Source organism: Semicossyphus pulcher, unplaced genomic scaffold (assembly GCF_022749685.1).
Source record: "Semicossyphus pulcher isolate SPU_LCO1_2020_fin unplaced genomic scaffold, fSemPul1.0.p SCAF_21, whole genome shotgun sequence".
NCBI lineage: Eukaryota > Metazoa > Chordata > Actinopteri > Labriformes > Labridae > Semicossyphus > Semicossyphus pulcher.
Window position 1 is genome coordinate 14,604,531 of NW_027211695.1, and position 15,965 is coordinate 14,620,495.

General features: G+C 42.4%; 1 protein-coding gene across 2 annotated transcripts in view; it reads right to left on the bottom strand.

Moving 5' to 3' along the window:
- Nucleotides 1-1,438: 1,438 nt before the first annotated feature.
- Nucleotides 1,439-15,965, bottom strand: part of arhgap36 (Rho GTPase activating protein 36) — a 57,857-nt gene continuing 43,330 nt past the window's right edge. For both annotated transcript variants that reach the window (XM_069672774.1, XM_069672775.1), the window contains exons 4-12: nucleotides 10,336-10,649; nucleotides 6,961-7,174; nucleotides 6,699-6,754; nucleotides 5,793-5,943; nucleotides 5,557-5,705; nucleotides 5,309-5,476; nucleotides 5,007-5,095; nucleotides 4,472-4,683; nucleotides 1,439-4,015 (exon numbers count right to left, since the gene is read on the bottom strand). In XM_069672774.1, coding sequence (XP_069528875.1) covers nucleotides 3,678-4,015; nucleotides 4,472-4,683; nucleotides 5,007-5,095; nucleotides 5,309-5,476; nucleotides 5,557-5,705; nucleotides 5,793-5,943; nucleotides 6,699-6,754; nucleotides 6,961-7,174; nucleotides 10,336-10,649 — 1,691 coding nt within the window. In that variant the 3' untranslated portion in view covers nucleotides 1,439-3,677. The remainder of the gene's footprint in view (nucleotides 4,016-4,471; nucleotides 4,684-5,006; nucleotides 5,096-5,308; nucleotides 5,477-5,556; nucleotides 5,706-5,792; nucleotides 5,944-6,698; nucleotides 6,755-6,960; nucleotides 7,175-10,335; nucleotides 10,650-15,965) is intronic.

Here is a 15,965-nt window from a genome sequence, read left to right on the forward strand (position 1 = left end):
ATGTATATGTATGTATGTATATGTATGTATATATATATATGTATATGTGTGTATATATATGAATGTATATATATATATGTATATGTGTGTATATATATATGTATGTATATGTATATATGTGTATATATATGAATAATCACAAAAGGGATTAACTACATGTTGTTATTTACAGATATTTGCTGTTCCTGCCACCGTCCATGCTTGCTTTGTAGGTTTTTTTGTTCACACTTTATTGAATACGACTTCAATATACAAACATTCGTTTACATTTCGCGAAGGGCTGGACAAGCACGTTTGTATACGTCAGCATGTTGGCTATGAACTCTGGGTAAGTACCAAAGGAAAGTCCCCAATTAGGAATTGAAAAGTCGGCTTCAGAGCCCTCACGCACTAACTTACCGGGAACACGCCTCAAAGTCTGTGAGAGTGGAGATTGGGATTTAGCCATATTAATGTTACTGCAGGCTGAGCTCAACTACCGCACTGGTAGCTAGCATGATTGCAAACTCGACAGGGTGAAAACAGATGGTAGACTTTAATTTCTGTGTTTTGAATATGTTTCAAATGAAAATACATTGAAATAACATGTAGGCATGTTTTTATTAATAAATAGCTATAGAAAACCTTTTCCCCTCTGGGATACCCCCAAACACAGACTGCGTCTTATATTCCGGTGGGACTTATATTCTGCACTTTACGGTAAATCATGGCTGACAAAATTAAAAATGTTTCTTTTTACAAGCTCCCTGGCAAAACTATTTTACCCACGTGTGTCAGATCTTTTTTAGGTTATCTTGATGTCCTGGATTTATTTATGTTTTCTTGCCTTTCGGGGCGTCTTTGTAATAAACATTTTTGTTACACGTATATATGTTCTGTCTTTGTAAAATACTGGATAACTTTTACTCTTATTTCTTTTGAAAAATTTCAAAACCAACCGAACGTTTAGCTTCATTTTAATTTGTCACAAGCTGAAAAAATGTAAAGAACCACTGCTTGGATTTCACAAACACACAGTAAGAACCCATCGATGAAAAATTGTAGACTCATGGAGAAAGTTTCCTTTTGAAGGTAAGTGATGGAAAGGAAACACTAAAAAGAAAGTGTAGAGGATCCAGACATAATAAATTGAGATGCTGTAGTTGATTAAAATCGTCTGATCTCTTGCAGGTTCGTCTGAGTCAAGCCGGAAAGACAAAATACTGATCGATTAATTGGAGGTAACTGAAGTAGAGCGCAGAAAGCTTTCAGCCTGTAGCCGCTGTGAGATCATCGTCCCCAGGAGGGCTTTTTGTCTTCTGACTCACCTGCTTCTCAGAAGATGTTACGCAGCCAAACTTATGACCAGAACTCTGCTGTTTTGTTTTTAGCAGCGAGAGTGCAGTGACTCAGAAGAGCTCCTCTCTCCCTGAAGACTCAACAACAAGAAGCAGCGACACAGAGGCAGTTTGACATTTAATTCTCTGCAGGTAGGTGGTACATTCTCTGGTGTAGGATTTAACAACGATAACATGTCACGGGGAAAAAATGGCATAAAAGGACAAAATATATCTTGTTTTTTCTACATCAATGATAAGAGTTCACTCCTGAGGTGAAGGACAGACTCTGTACAACATTAGGATGGAGGAAAATCTGTACAACAATGGAAACATGGAGTCCTACAACAAAGAGGCCGGAGACATCCGTACAGTCTCTACTTGTTTGGCAATATTCCCAAACCTTTTACGTTCATCTGTGACATTATGAGTCAGGAGATGATGGGAACTGATGTGATGAATGTCGTCCTCTTGTGGATAAGGAAGGTAACTGTCCTATATGTGAATCCTGAAATATTATCTTTCATACTGAAGTTAGCTTCATATGGGAGGAGAGGCATGTTCAGCCTGACTGTCTCATTGTGTAAAGAAACAGCTAAGAAGCCTTCAGAGGATCCAGCCCCCGAGCTGCTGCTGTTTCTACTGAGGTGCCAAAAAATCTATATTTCTTGATCCTATAATCACACAGACGGACTTCATAGTGAGAGTTACTTTGGTGTTCTGCAGTTCAAAAGACGTCCAGGTTAACGCCAAACTCATTCATCCATTATCTATACTGCTTACCCTGTTCAGGGACGCCGGGCGGGAAGTCACCAATGAACTTAACGAGTATGTCTGGACTGTGGGAGGAAGCCCGTACATGCACGGGGAGAACATGCAAACTCCACTCAGAAAGGCCCACTACGTCCGAGCCGGGGTTTGAACTAGGGACCTAGGGACGGCGCAATCCGCTGCACCACCGTGTAGCCCTTGATCGGACCACTACACAAAATTATCTTAAAATTTGGTACATTTGTGAATGATCTTGTTACAATTACAATATTACAGTATTGACAGAACAACAAATTAAAACAGGCCCCTGAAAGGTGTCGTGAACGAGCATGGGCCTTTTTTTCTCAACGTGACCCCCCAACAAAAACACTTACATGTATCATAATTACCCACAGGACCTGTGTGCTCAAACTCTACTGTTGGTGTTAAATGAAAAAGTGTCTTCCTTATTATTACCACATTGTTGATTGCTCGCTCCCTCTTCTTCCTCTCCTTCCTTTTTCCCGGTGTGTTAAAATAAAGACCCACGTCATTTAAAGAAGAGCGTGTTTACATTCGGCAACGAGCAACAATGTTGTTTTTATAAGAAAGGGTGAGTATTTAGGTTTAAATTAAAATGTTATATCAATGCTTATATTTAGGGTGAATGATGTTGTTGCTGCAGAGAGCGTTCCCTCTTTTCCCCCCTTATGGCCGGCCCTGATTTCAAACACTGGGTAATGAAACTGTGTGTAAAATAAGGATGTGTTGTTGGGGAAGACACACAATGAAAAATAAGCATTTAAAAGCCTTTTAAACAATTGTTAAAAACGTTAAAAAAACCTGCAACTTTTTAAACCAAATTCTACCCAAATTCAACCTCGATGTTCAGACGTCTTTTAAACTGCACAACACCAAATCAAAACATGCTTGTTTTAATTTCTTGCTCAGTTGGTTTCATTGTTAAGAGGTCTTTAGGTGTTTTGAATTCCTACAGTCGTTATAACTCATAGCTGATGGTTGAAATGTGGATTATGTTTGCAGCGAATGCAGTTTATTGCATGTTACAGGAAAACGACAAAAAGCAGAGGGAGTCTGGTGTGGATAAAATGTAAGTAGAGTCCATGCAGAGTTAGTGATGAAGGTCCAGGAGTGTGTGTGTAAAATTATGAATATACACATTATGTACATTACAATTATTACTGCATCCCTTACAGGTAATCTCATAGATACTTTTATTACGTCTCTTCTCCTTCAGTTACTGATGTCTGTGTCACCATCCAAGCTTTCAGTCCAAAACGTCTTTAAAGAAACAGTTTAAAGAGTTTTTATCAACTTTTTCTCCCCAATTTCTTCTTCCTTCTTCTTGCTCGCTGTGTCCAAGACATATTCAAACACATGCTGCGTTTAAGAGGTGCCAGAAAAGTAGGAAATTCCAACTTCCATCTGGGAAAATCTGCCACAGGTTGCTCCCTCAGAAGTTAATGTAGGAAAATAAGCATTCATGTTTCAAAGCAGACACCAGGAGCGTTATTGTCATCCTTGAAATACACTAGACTTTAACAGTTTTATCTGTAAATGTAACAGACTTCTGATCTCCTCGCCCCTTCATCATACCATCGTCTCTGAGCTCGACCCTTTCCCGGTGAAGAAGTCCCAGAAGTTGGACGCCGGAGACGGCTTGCTCTCCTCCTGCGGCGTCTGTCTCACCCAGATGCTGCTCTCCGTCGAGCCGCTCAGGCTGGAGCAGCTGCCGCTTCCGCTGCCGCCCAGCGTGAAGCTCAGCGCGTGTCCCAGCGGGCCCCTGCGGTCCGGGGCGTCGTGGTCCTGACAGTGGACCCTGGAGGAGGAGGAGGAGGAGGAGGAGGAGGTGTGGGTCAGGCTGAGCAGGTTGTGGTGGGAGTGGAACTGACGCATGTGGCGGATGGATTTGCCCGGAGGGACGTCACCTGGAGGAAGAAACACAGGGGAAGGAGTTATAAAGTCTCCTCTTTTTGTTCTTTTTGTTCAGCCAATAAAAAGAAAAGTTAAAACACAATAAAAAAAGTGGACGTATTAGAAGAGCAGAAGAAGAAAAAGGACTTTTAAACAACCTGGATAAGGCTAAAAAAGACCCCAAAAAGCCTTTTGATTACTGAGCACTTCCTGTCTGTCACAGCTAGGTGGTGCTGTGGTCACATTTATCACTGCAGCACATCCTGCTTTAAAACTAATTTTGTTCAACTGTTAAATTAAGGCTGTAGCAACGAATTGTAGAAACACTACGGTTCAAACACGGATTAACTTTCTATTAATTTAGACGTTTTTTAGTTCAAGGCACAGGTCTAAAAATGTAAATTAGTGTAGCTTTAAAAGATGAAGTGAGGACAAAGCAGCCCTGACCTGTCCAGAAAACATGACCGTACCGTATCTGCTCTCCTGTCTCTTCCTGTTCTGGTTCAGCTTGAGCACGTTCAGGAACACCTCGCTGGTCAGGCTGCCGTCCGGAGGGAAAAGAGGTGACGGAGGCTCGAGCGGAGACAAACTCCCGCTGGAGGCTCCGACAGAGTCCAGAGACACCCCCGTGTCCCGACGGCCCCCTGACTCACTGCTGCTCTCCACCGTCAGGTGACTGCCGCTGTGAAGGGATGAAAAATAAGATTATGAATGTTTAGATCATTTAGAAGAAGAATCAATCAATGTTTATTCACTCTGTTATTATTAGAAACATGCTACACACACAGGCCCGAAATACAGACACATGCACGAACAGGACTCTGGACATGCATTAATGGAGAGATGTCAGAGTGAGGGGGCTGCACGTGGTGGATTCGGACGCCTCGACGGTGCCCAGGAAATGACACTGCACCTCTCCAGCTACCGGCCACCCTCAGGTTCCCTACAGACCGAGCTACCGTCTACCCAATTTGATCTGTCGGACAAGCAGGTTGTCGTGGTTACCTGAGTTTCCTCCGCAGCAGGTAGTCGATGATGTCGGGGTCCGTCTGGATCAGACTCATCAGGACCTCCTGCTGCAGCTCTGCAGACACCTGAGCAGACACACAAAAGCAGAGGTGTATTAGTGCAATATCTAAAAGTCATGTCCTCGTACTTTTCTTAGAACTTAAGGTCAGTGAAGTGACGTCACAAGTGCCCGAAGAATTTAGAGAACTAACCCTTTAATACTCCTAACATTTCTGATAATGGAAGATTTGTTTACAGACTGAAAAGGGTGTAACGAGCAGTTTGGATCTCGGTCGTACCGTGAAGAGCCTCCTGTAGTTCTGTACGAGCACCAGCGTGACGCTGATGATGGCCGTGCTGTCCTCGATCCCGATGGAGTGAAGACTCCCGTCTCCTCGTTCTCTCTGCAGCAGGTTGGGCCCAAAGATCACGGCCAGGTTAGCAGCCGTCATCTTGTTACCACAGATCTGATGGAGAGGAGGAGGAGGAGGTAGTGTGAGTGTACCTTTATTCAGTTTATTGATAACATGCTGTGTATGTAACCCACCTCCTCGTCGTTAGTCCCGATGCTGTCCTGGGCGTAGCTCTGTACCGTGTGCAGCAGGCTGAGGAGGCGCAGCAGCGTGTCACAGTTACACGGAGGGAGCAGGTAGAGGAGGTGCTGCAGGTACTGAAGCTGGTCTGCTCCTCTCAGCACTGCAGGAGGCGCAGGAGGAGGAGATTCAGTTTGATAAGTACAGATGTTTAGTCAGTGTGTGTGTGTGTGAATCTGTGAGTGCTTACGGTTGGCGTGCAGGAAGGCGGGGTAGAGCTCTCGGGGCAGCAGAGGGTCCGGCATGTCTCTGAGGAACTCTTTGAGCAGCGCTGCCACATCATGGACGCTGTGCTCCTCATCCAGCTGCACGTCCACACCCACGTCAAAGTCCTCCCGCAGCTACAAGAGAAACGGACGAACAAACTTAAATTTGCTTAAAAAAGTACACACACGGAGGTCAAACTGCGGCCGCTTATCCCGACGGATGAGATGTCCTAAAAACAGGATGTCACACATCATCAGTTTTCACATGAGCGTTATTTTTATACTCAGAAGTCAAGTGAGAGTGACAAACACGGGAGCGAGGATCACACTAAATGTCAGGACCAGGAACTGAACTCAGGAGATCTGAAGGTTTTGAGTCTTTGTTTAAAGAGGCGGTATTCACATTTTTAGACACATATATAGTGTAACAATGGTGGATGTCCAGACTAAACGTGGGTGAAGTTTCAAATCTGTAGGTAAAAGTATGTTGGAGTAATCCCCAGGCTTCTCAGCTCAGTCTGCAGGCTGCTGTTAACGTCAGGTTTCACACTGTTTTTTCTACACGCTGCACTTTGTGACGTCACAAAGAGCTGGCCAATCAGAAGAAAGTGGGCCTGTAGGGGCGGGGTTTCTTAAAGGGACAGAGCTGAATGAGGCGTTTCAGGCAGAGGCTGTATGAGGGCCTGCACAGAGCACCAGTGTGAGAAAAATTAGGTTTTTTTTAACTGTAAATTATGCTAAGCTACTCCACAGGTATCACAGAGTGAAAAATGAAGCTTGAATTTAGCATAATACCAATGAGTGAATGGTTGTTGTTGCATATTCTGCTTCATCCAGCTGTATTTTACTGTGAAAATTACAAAAAACCCTTGAACAGAAACCGTTCTCACCTGTCTCACTCTTTTCTTTGAGCTGCCAACTCGGAAAATCCCCACAGTCTGAAGACCTGGGGAAGCAAAATGGTGCAGAAAAAGTCATTAAGTAGACGTTTGATTATCTACAGGAACATGGACGCATAGACTTCAGTTTGAATATTTAAACCAATGTACTTTAACCAAACCTTTCTAAATTTACAACTTCAGGTTCAAAGAGTTTGCACCATTTGGATCCCCAAAATAAAACAGGGAGTGTTATAACCCCACAGTGTCTCACCTTGTGTCTCGATGTGGCTGCAGCACCTCTCCAGCACGCGGGGCACCTGTCTGTAGATGGGGTTGAGGCTGAGCTTGGTCTGCGTCCGCCCCTCTGACGAGCCGCCCGGTGACTTCTTCAGCTCCAGCTCAGCGGGGTGAGAGAGCTGCAGCGCCTCCAGCAGGCGGGACTGACTCTCTACAAGGTCGGAGATGGAGTCCACGGACAGACCGCCCTGCAGGGGGAGAGAGGACGCATGTTACCAGTGATGCAAAGGAAGTGTGTACCTTTTTATATATTACTTATCATACTGTATTTTTTGCACCACTACATTTATTTGACAGCTGTTTTGACTGGTTACTTTTTAAATTAAGGCGGTGATAGAGTAGTTATACAATGTGCCTTAAGAAGTAGAATTCTTATTCTCAGACAACAATCGATGATAAGAACAGAGAAAGAGATACTGAAAGCCAAAAGGAGGTGGCTGAGGAAGAGAAGAAATACACAGCTGAAGATGGAAAGTTTTTAAGATGTAGCAGAACAAAGGCGTCAGCTTTCATCACTCATCCTGACGTCGCTGTCCAATAAATATGGCTGAAAGCAATACCACAGAAATATAAATCAGCCGTCTGCTACATGTTAATAGTTTCTGGAGGAACGTCAAGTGTCGGAGGAATTTCCAGCAGCTCCGTTAATCCACCCAAACCTTCAGCTCTGACAACCAAACAGCACCAGAGTTCAGGAATTGGAGCGCCTGGACGGGTTTTAAACAGCTCTACGACCAAGACTCTGCTTAGACCTGTCTTTCTTCATGAAGTCTGACTTCATCTTTGTAGAACTAAATGAACTTTAATCAATATCACTCAACCTGGTCTTTCAGGACCTGCTTAGATTAAAACCTCTTCTAAAGCTCTATTTATAGGGTTCAATAATCAGGCTTCAGTCATTTTCCTACAACCACTACATTTTGTAGGGCAAAGACAAAACAGACGCTACGTTTTTCACTACTGGCCCTTAGGAACTGAAAATAAAAGGTTTGTACGACCACAGGCAGTCCACCAACTATATAAATATGGATGTTTCCATATTTCCTGCAAATAAATTCTAATTTTCATCCATCCATCCATCCATTTCTTCCGCTTATCCAGGGGCCAGGTCGCGGTAGCAATGCTAACCCTAGCAATGTTTTCCAGCTCCTCCTGGGGGATCCCCAGGCGTTCCCAGGCCATACGGGATATATAATCCCTCCAGCGAGCTCTGGGTCTACCCCAGGGTCTCCTTCCAAACCTCCAAAGGGAGGCGCCCAGGAGGTATCCTAATCAGACGACCGAACCACCTCAGCTGGCTCCTTTTGATGCGAAGGAGTCGCGGCTCTACTCCGAGCTCCCTCCAGATGTCTGAGGTTCTTACCCTACCTCTAAGGCTGAGCCCAGACACCCTGCGGAAGAAACTCATTTCGGCCTCTTGTATCCGCGACCTCATTCTTTCGGTCACTACCCAAAGCTCATGACCACAGGTGAGGATCCAAATGTAGATGGACTGGTAAATAAAGAGCTTGACCTTAGGGGTCAGCTCCTTCTCCGTCTATCTCACGACCCATTTTTCATTTTCATATTTTATCTTCCGTCATCACACTCAACAACTTTGTCACTTTGAATGCTCTACATACAAAAAACCCCCCCTGCTAAAATAAGTGTGAAATCAGGACACAGCTGTAACCTCAAAGCCCTCCATCATCCTCCTCTTCTAGCCAATGACATCTGACCTACTTTATAGCTCTAATCTGAGCGTGGACAGAGTTTAAAGCAACTTCTCCCTGCATGAGTTCTTCCCCTACAACTCATCTTGTTCCAGTCGTTAAATTTTAACCTTTACTCCTACTGTGTACGCAATCTGTCACTGCGCAAGACATGATGCAGCACCACCACCACCACACTGCAGCCTCATCTGTCAAGCAGAAGGTCTCCAGCCGAATGTGTAAAGTGCGTGTGTGTTGTCAGATATGTAAACAGGGAGCTGTTACAGTCCAGACAAGAGTAAGAGGGTGAAGTCAGAGTCCCATTTAGCTGCAGACGGATGGGAGAACTTTGTCTTTCTCACCCTCTTTCAACCAGCCAAACAACCAGCCAACCTGTTCTTCTAATAACCACTGAATCTGTCAGGTTATAAACAGCCTGCTGCTTCTGTAGGGACGTAAAGTGGCAATTTTTCAAAGAAGTTTGCATTTCTTTAGATTTTTTAGACTCTTAAACTTGGTGGCTAAACTTGATGAGTTTCCTCCGCAGCCTTAGAGGTAGGGTAAGGAGCTCAGACATCCAGAGGGAGCTCGGAGTAGAGCCGCTACTCCTTCGCATCCAAAGGAGCCCATTTGAGGTGGTCTGATTAGGATGCCACCTGGACCCCTCACTTAGGGAGTTCGCCAGGCACGTCCAACTTTGAGGAGACCCCAGGATAGACCCAGAGCTTGCTGGAGTTGGAGCTGGGAAACAATGCTAGGGAGGCTTAGCCTGCTGCCACAGCGATAATCAAAGGAAAATGGATGGATGCATAGTTAATTGACTTACATAACCTTTTAGTTTAGGTTCTATAGATTTCAGCTACATGACGCATATGAAGATACTCCAATAACATCACAATGAACAAAAATACCCATGTATATATTTGTGGACTCATTTCTATTGCAGGGTTCTAAAAATTAACAACTTGTTGCTAACGTGTTAAAAATCACATATTTCTGACCTGCTCGGCCTTCCATATCTGTGCAGTGTTTATCTCAGTGCCTGATTCCGATGAGCTGTACTTGATATCTGGTTCAGGTTTGTTTACTGTGCTCTGCGGCTGTAATGATACTCATTATAGGCTTTACATAAGAACTGTTTCCAGACCAGTTTGAAGAGGATTACAGGGTGTGATGGCCTCAAGCTGAGAGGTTTCTCACACAGAAAAGCAAACACCAGCGCAGTGTAAATACATTGAAGAATTTCTCATGAATATGTTTACAGCTGGAGATGCACCCCAAGATTAGCAGGTTACACACACGCAAACACACTGTTTTCCCCTCAGATGACACCAAACATGGCAGAAAGAAACACCTTCTCTGCCTGTTCTTAATTTACCAATTATCCACATTGTGTTCCCATGAATCAGTGCTTCAAATCAGAACACAAACATGGAAGCACACCAAACAAATAATGGCTGCCTGATTTCATGTGGAAATTGGCAAAATTGCAAAACCAATTGCTGTGTTGCACTTGGAGCAAGGAACAAAGTTAACGTGTTAAAAGCCAAAGTTACCCTATTCAGTCACATTGATAGAATTTACCTTAAAACATCTCATTGAAAATATGTGTTTTTACCCTACACCTTTGGCGTATACCGTATAAACAGCTGTCTTACCCTCCTTTGTCCTCGGCCGCTGTTGTCCAGAAACGTGGGCGACATCGGTTTGTTCTGGTTTTCAAAAATGGGCGCCGGTGCCACCGAGTTTGCGGACGGCGAGCCGGGGACTCCTCCTGTGATCGACGAGGAGCTGACCAGCGGTTTGTTCCCGTTGAAGAACTGCCTCTTCTCTGCCCTGAAGCGCAGGATGCTGGCCTCCAGGTCCAGACAGTCTCGCCTGCTCTCCTTCAGGGCGTCCTGCCGCAGCTTGTAGGCCCGGTCGTTGGCGATGACCTGGGAGAGGGGGATGCCGAACGCCTTGGGAGCTGATTCTGAGCGAGGGGAGGATTGAACAGGACAAAAAAAAGGTAAGTTATTTCATGTTTTATGTTTACAATAGCATCAATTTATGTAGCTTGAATAGGGTTTGATGCCACTACCTATCTGGCTTCCCAACCCAAAAAAAGTTTGCTTTAGAAAAAAAAAAAAAAACCTGTCCGGGTGTCAAAATTCAAGTACCTTAAAATTAACATACCTTAATATTCAAAAGTGCAGAGTCAAAGGGTGTACCCCATGGTTCACTTCTAGGGCCACTGTTATTCACATTTATACAAGCAGTATTGATCAAAATGTGTTCGATGCAAATGTTAAAATGATTCTCATGATACTGTCATTTGCTGGTCTGCTCATATATAGTATCAAACTATTTGTTAGTAGCAACAGACTTTATCAAAATTGTGGTTACTTGTTCGGTTGTGAACGCAGTGATCCCACAGACCCTCGCAGGAGAGATTACAAGTTCAAGTAGAAGAGCGGTATAAGAATAGACAATGGATTCAGAGAATAGGTAAGAGAGGGATGAACTGGTAATCCTGTTAGAGCAGTCACAGCCACAAACCAGACATCACACTCAGTCTGATAGAGGCTTACTGCAATGCCAGGGTAACACCACAAACTCAACACGAGTAAGGTTGCTGTCATCGCAGGAGTTTCATGGTCAGCAGCTCATCATTCTGCTGTTAGACATATTTCGATTCCTTTTGTCTCTGTTGGAATACACATGCTTCTTACACAAGAGGCTATAATCTTTTAGCTATGCACCACATAATACAATAGCATTTTGTCTTATCCAATGTTATAAAAATCTATTGCTATAGATATTCTCTTATGTGCCAAACTTCCCTCAGAGGGACAAGAATTGAACTGAATATTCAAAGTATTTGGAAGGTTTTGCAGGATAAAACACACCATCATCTGCACAACTTCAAACACTTTTTAACTAAGTCTTAAAGTTTGTGAGATGAGCACCAACAAACACAACATGGAAGCACACTCTCACCCAGAAAATAACACATTATATTATTTGGGCTTTTCCTTTAAGACAAGTGGGGGAACCCAACAGCCCTATTGCGCAGCTTTTCCTCGCTTTTTGTTGATGAACTAAAAGTAAACCATTTATTGTCCTGCGACTTTAACCCGTAATCCTCTTACACTGTGCAGGTTTAAAAGGCGTGAGCTGAACTTGCCCCCAATAAGGAAATTACCTTTAATCATCTGATAGAATGCGGCTGAACATGCCATGAATAACAACACTGTACCCTGCACAGGAAACAATGAACTGTAAATTATATTATGGTCTGCAACACCAGCAGCTCTCTGACCTGTAATTGACCCAAATAGTCTCATTTACTAAATAGAGATTAGTACAGACCCACTGTTAATACAGCAACAAAAGTGTTGCTTCCATGTGTGTTTTTGGGCGGGATAATGAGGCGTTTAGGCGACTCTTAATTGGAGGGTTATTATATAATTATGTATTATTGGTTTAAGTAAATAACCATTCATTTAACTAAAAAATTTCCCACAAGTATTTGCAAATTTAAGACATGAAAGAAATAATATCATTTATACGATTCATTGACCCGATTTGTCACTGGTTCCTTTCCAATTTGATATAAAGGCGACTCTGCAAAATCTCAAACTCATCAAGTAAGATTTGTCTCGTTACTGAGCCAAAAAAGTCGGTTTATTATACCACAAGTAAAAAATCTACCAGTGCACGACGATCATTCAGCCTACTCCCAAAACAAATCAAACTTTTCCTAGAACTTCAAAGGGAAAAGTAGCATAAACAAAGCAAATCGCTGCACTTAAATCCAGAAAATTATCTGACTTGCAGAATCTTTAGAGAATTTGGAAATCTGCTTGTGATTACCTCACAGCACTTGCATATTTCAGCACTTCAAGACGACCTTTTTGGGTCTCAGTAAAAAAATTCTTGCTCAAAGACATTTCGTCAGGGAGGATGTTTGCTGGCTTGTGGTCTTGAACCCTGATCGTCTGAGTTGAAGGACTGGCTGTTCGATGACTGATACATCCTGTTAACCCCTGAGTGTAGAGTGATTGCCCCATTCTAAAGGCCGTAAATACCCAACAGTACAAATAAACGGCTAGTCAGGCATTAGAGTTCACTCTGCATGTGTCAATTACAGACATGAAACAGGGTTGAATCTTTTCTGAAGCATCACGAAAAGACTTTATTTTCCAGTGGATAGAAAAAGACAAATTTGGGAGTGACCACGTCTGTAGCCGGTGTTTTGAGTTTGGTACACTCTCATTATAACTTTGCTCTCCGACCCTTTTAAAACATTTCTTCAGCTTGATTTGAAGCCGATCCTACCAGCCCTCCTCCACGTGTGTCTCCAACAGGTGCCAGGCTCACAGATAAGCTCCTTGACAAGTGCCTTGTTGGCTAACTGCCAGTTAGCATTAGCTTGTAGCTAAGGCTGCAAGCTAACACAAGTGTTTTGAAGGCTAATCAGAGTTTAAGCTAGCTATCTAATGAACAAAACAGATTGTGAAGCTACACAACAACTCACAATTCACTTAAGGAAGCTTAACTAGCTGTTGGACAAGATAAGTTATCAGAACACAAAATGGCTTATAAACATGCTAAAGGTCTGGGAGAGGATCATATCAAAAGCTACTTCTGGCAGCTTTCATTAGCTAGCGTTTTGTTAGCTAAACACATTTCATCCCCTCAATAAATATGACAAAAGAAATCTCTACCATGATTATTTCTTCCTTAGAGGTTTGTTTAATATCAGTGAGCTAGATTTAGCACTGCTCACTCTGCCATGAACATTCCCAAGTATATCACATAAAAAATCCCCAAGAGCAGGGCCATAGCAAGATCAATGGCTGAAGAACTAAATGTAGTTCTTATATTCACAGGTGAACACTCAAGTAAGGTTTTCAAGACCCTAATATTGTTCAGAGAAACCTGGGAAAGTTCCTGGGAATATACAGGCCAATCTAGATGACGGCATAATTAATGACAATTACTTGGCGAGTATATGTTGTCCTATGACATTGTTTTGGTATGTGGTATAATGTTTGCTTCCCATTTGGTGATTTAACAGCAGTAATAACCACATTAACTCTTATCAGCATCATTGGCTGTCTGGCATTTTTTCACCTTGTTTTGAGCCCACATATTTGATTATTAAGGAAGAATTGTTGTGCACTTTGTCCTGAAATGTGGTTGCCACCCTGAGTAACCTGGTACATTTCAAACCAACGCAATGTCTTGTGCCTACATGGGAACCATCGATTAAATAGATAATCACTTTATTTGTGTTACACACTGCACTGGCCCAGTTTTATCTGTAAACCCACGCTTATTCCTTCAGTCCTGACGTCAGTTGGCAGCAACAACCACAGGAAAGAGGTGAATAAAGTCTCTGAGTCAGAGTTTATATTCTGCAATTACACACAAATTACACTTAGTTGCTTAAATGGTGATTAAGATTTGATGTCATTTTTTCTAGCCAGACAGTCCATGGATATATGATGTAAACATATGCTTATGTTCACTTGTATGTATATCTGGTTGGACACCACCAAAGCTGACAACAGTAGTTGCATGGTAAATGGAAAAATAGAAATAAATGTACATCATACAAAGTTTCTGGTCTGCAGAAATGTGTAGATGTACACAAAGTGCAGGAAAATGTTCAGCAACAAGTTCCAGTCGAGCTGGGGAACTAGTTGTGTTGAAGGGATTCAATAGACATTGCGGATTTAGACTCATGACTTCAATGTTTATAGAATCCTGGCATACATCTTCCAAACATTCTTGACAACTGTAAATAATAATATATTTCCCTCGTTTGTACCAGCCAACATTCCTTCATTCTTACTACACTACTACAGTTAACATTCACTGATGAGATCCCTGTGGACATGTCCTGGGTTAACAGTAAAACAAACACTAAACCTCGTCCAGGAAGACAGCTGTGGTTGTCTGATGGTTTAAAGCCTTATTGTTCTGTAATTTCACTGCTTTCCTCCTTTATTATTTATGGTCCTCAGGTCATTGTCTGTTACTGGAAGACTCACAGAGATTTATATTTAGATGCTTTAGTACTCACTTCTGTCGTTCTTTCACCACAGCAGCAGCTGGATGGTAAAATTGGTCCCCCAGGGGACGCGCTCAGGGAATTTAAAAACTTGTGTTTATTCAACAGAGGATGTCCTTTGTGTGAACTCAAGGGAAACATCACAGAAGAGACTATAGTAAGCGTATTAACTTCTTTTTAACCTTTTCCTTAAAATAATAGTCTGAAGAGAGCAGCAAAAATACATACACAAACAATGGAGGTTGAGCCAATAGGAAACACCAGTTGGTGGTTTTAACTGTAACATCACAACATCACAATGGGGAGTATCCAAAAAAGATTATTCTACCAAGATCCTTTTTAAAAATGTTGATTGATACACCATCAATGGCTCTGTAGTCTCAACATCATAAATCCTACAGATTTGGAGCGACTTAACGACACACTACAAACATTCAGGATGGCCTGCAGTCCAAAAAAGCTTAACAAAGGTGTGACCATGTTATTCTTTATTAACGGTTGGAAAATACAACCAGTATATTAAGTTTGTTTCAAATATACCCTTATCACCAGGCCATATAAATAGACAATCATGTCATCTGCATACAGTGACACTCAGCCCTGCTTCCAAGCTGCTACACAACTCAGTTATTTCAGGAGTTTACCTCCTTCCACTTCAATGCTTTCTATCCTACACAACTGAAAAGGTCGATTCTCAGTGCCTCCCAAAATGACATTAATGACCCTTCTTTAAAACAATTAATATGATTATAGGAAAGTGCCAGCAATAGGCATACCGGACACATTGAACAAATTGTTTACGTTGTGAAACGGTCTTAAATTGGTGATTTCGTCACCAACACTATTTGGGTACAGTTAGGAAATGTCCATGCCTTTGGTTAAAATAAGTATGTCAATTATCTAAATTGGTAAAACGACCCACTTACAAGTACATTTCAGTTTTACTCCTTCGTGTCAAAGAGCCGTTTGTAAAGAATCGGACCATTTTCAAATATAACATCAATTTATGCTGCAGGAAATCCTGTCTGTTAACTATCAGTATGCATATTTGTGGAATCTCACCTTTTGTTCCCTTGTCAAAAATGCAATTTGTTAAATGATTTAAAGTCAGTCTTAATCGTATTAGTCCAGTTCCTCTTCAAAAGGCCAAAAGGGCACTTTAGATCGCACATTAGCAATCCACTTATAACCCCGACTTTCTCCTTTCCAATCAAGTAAAAACCTCAG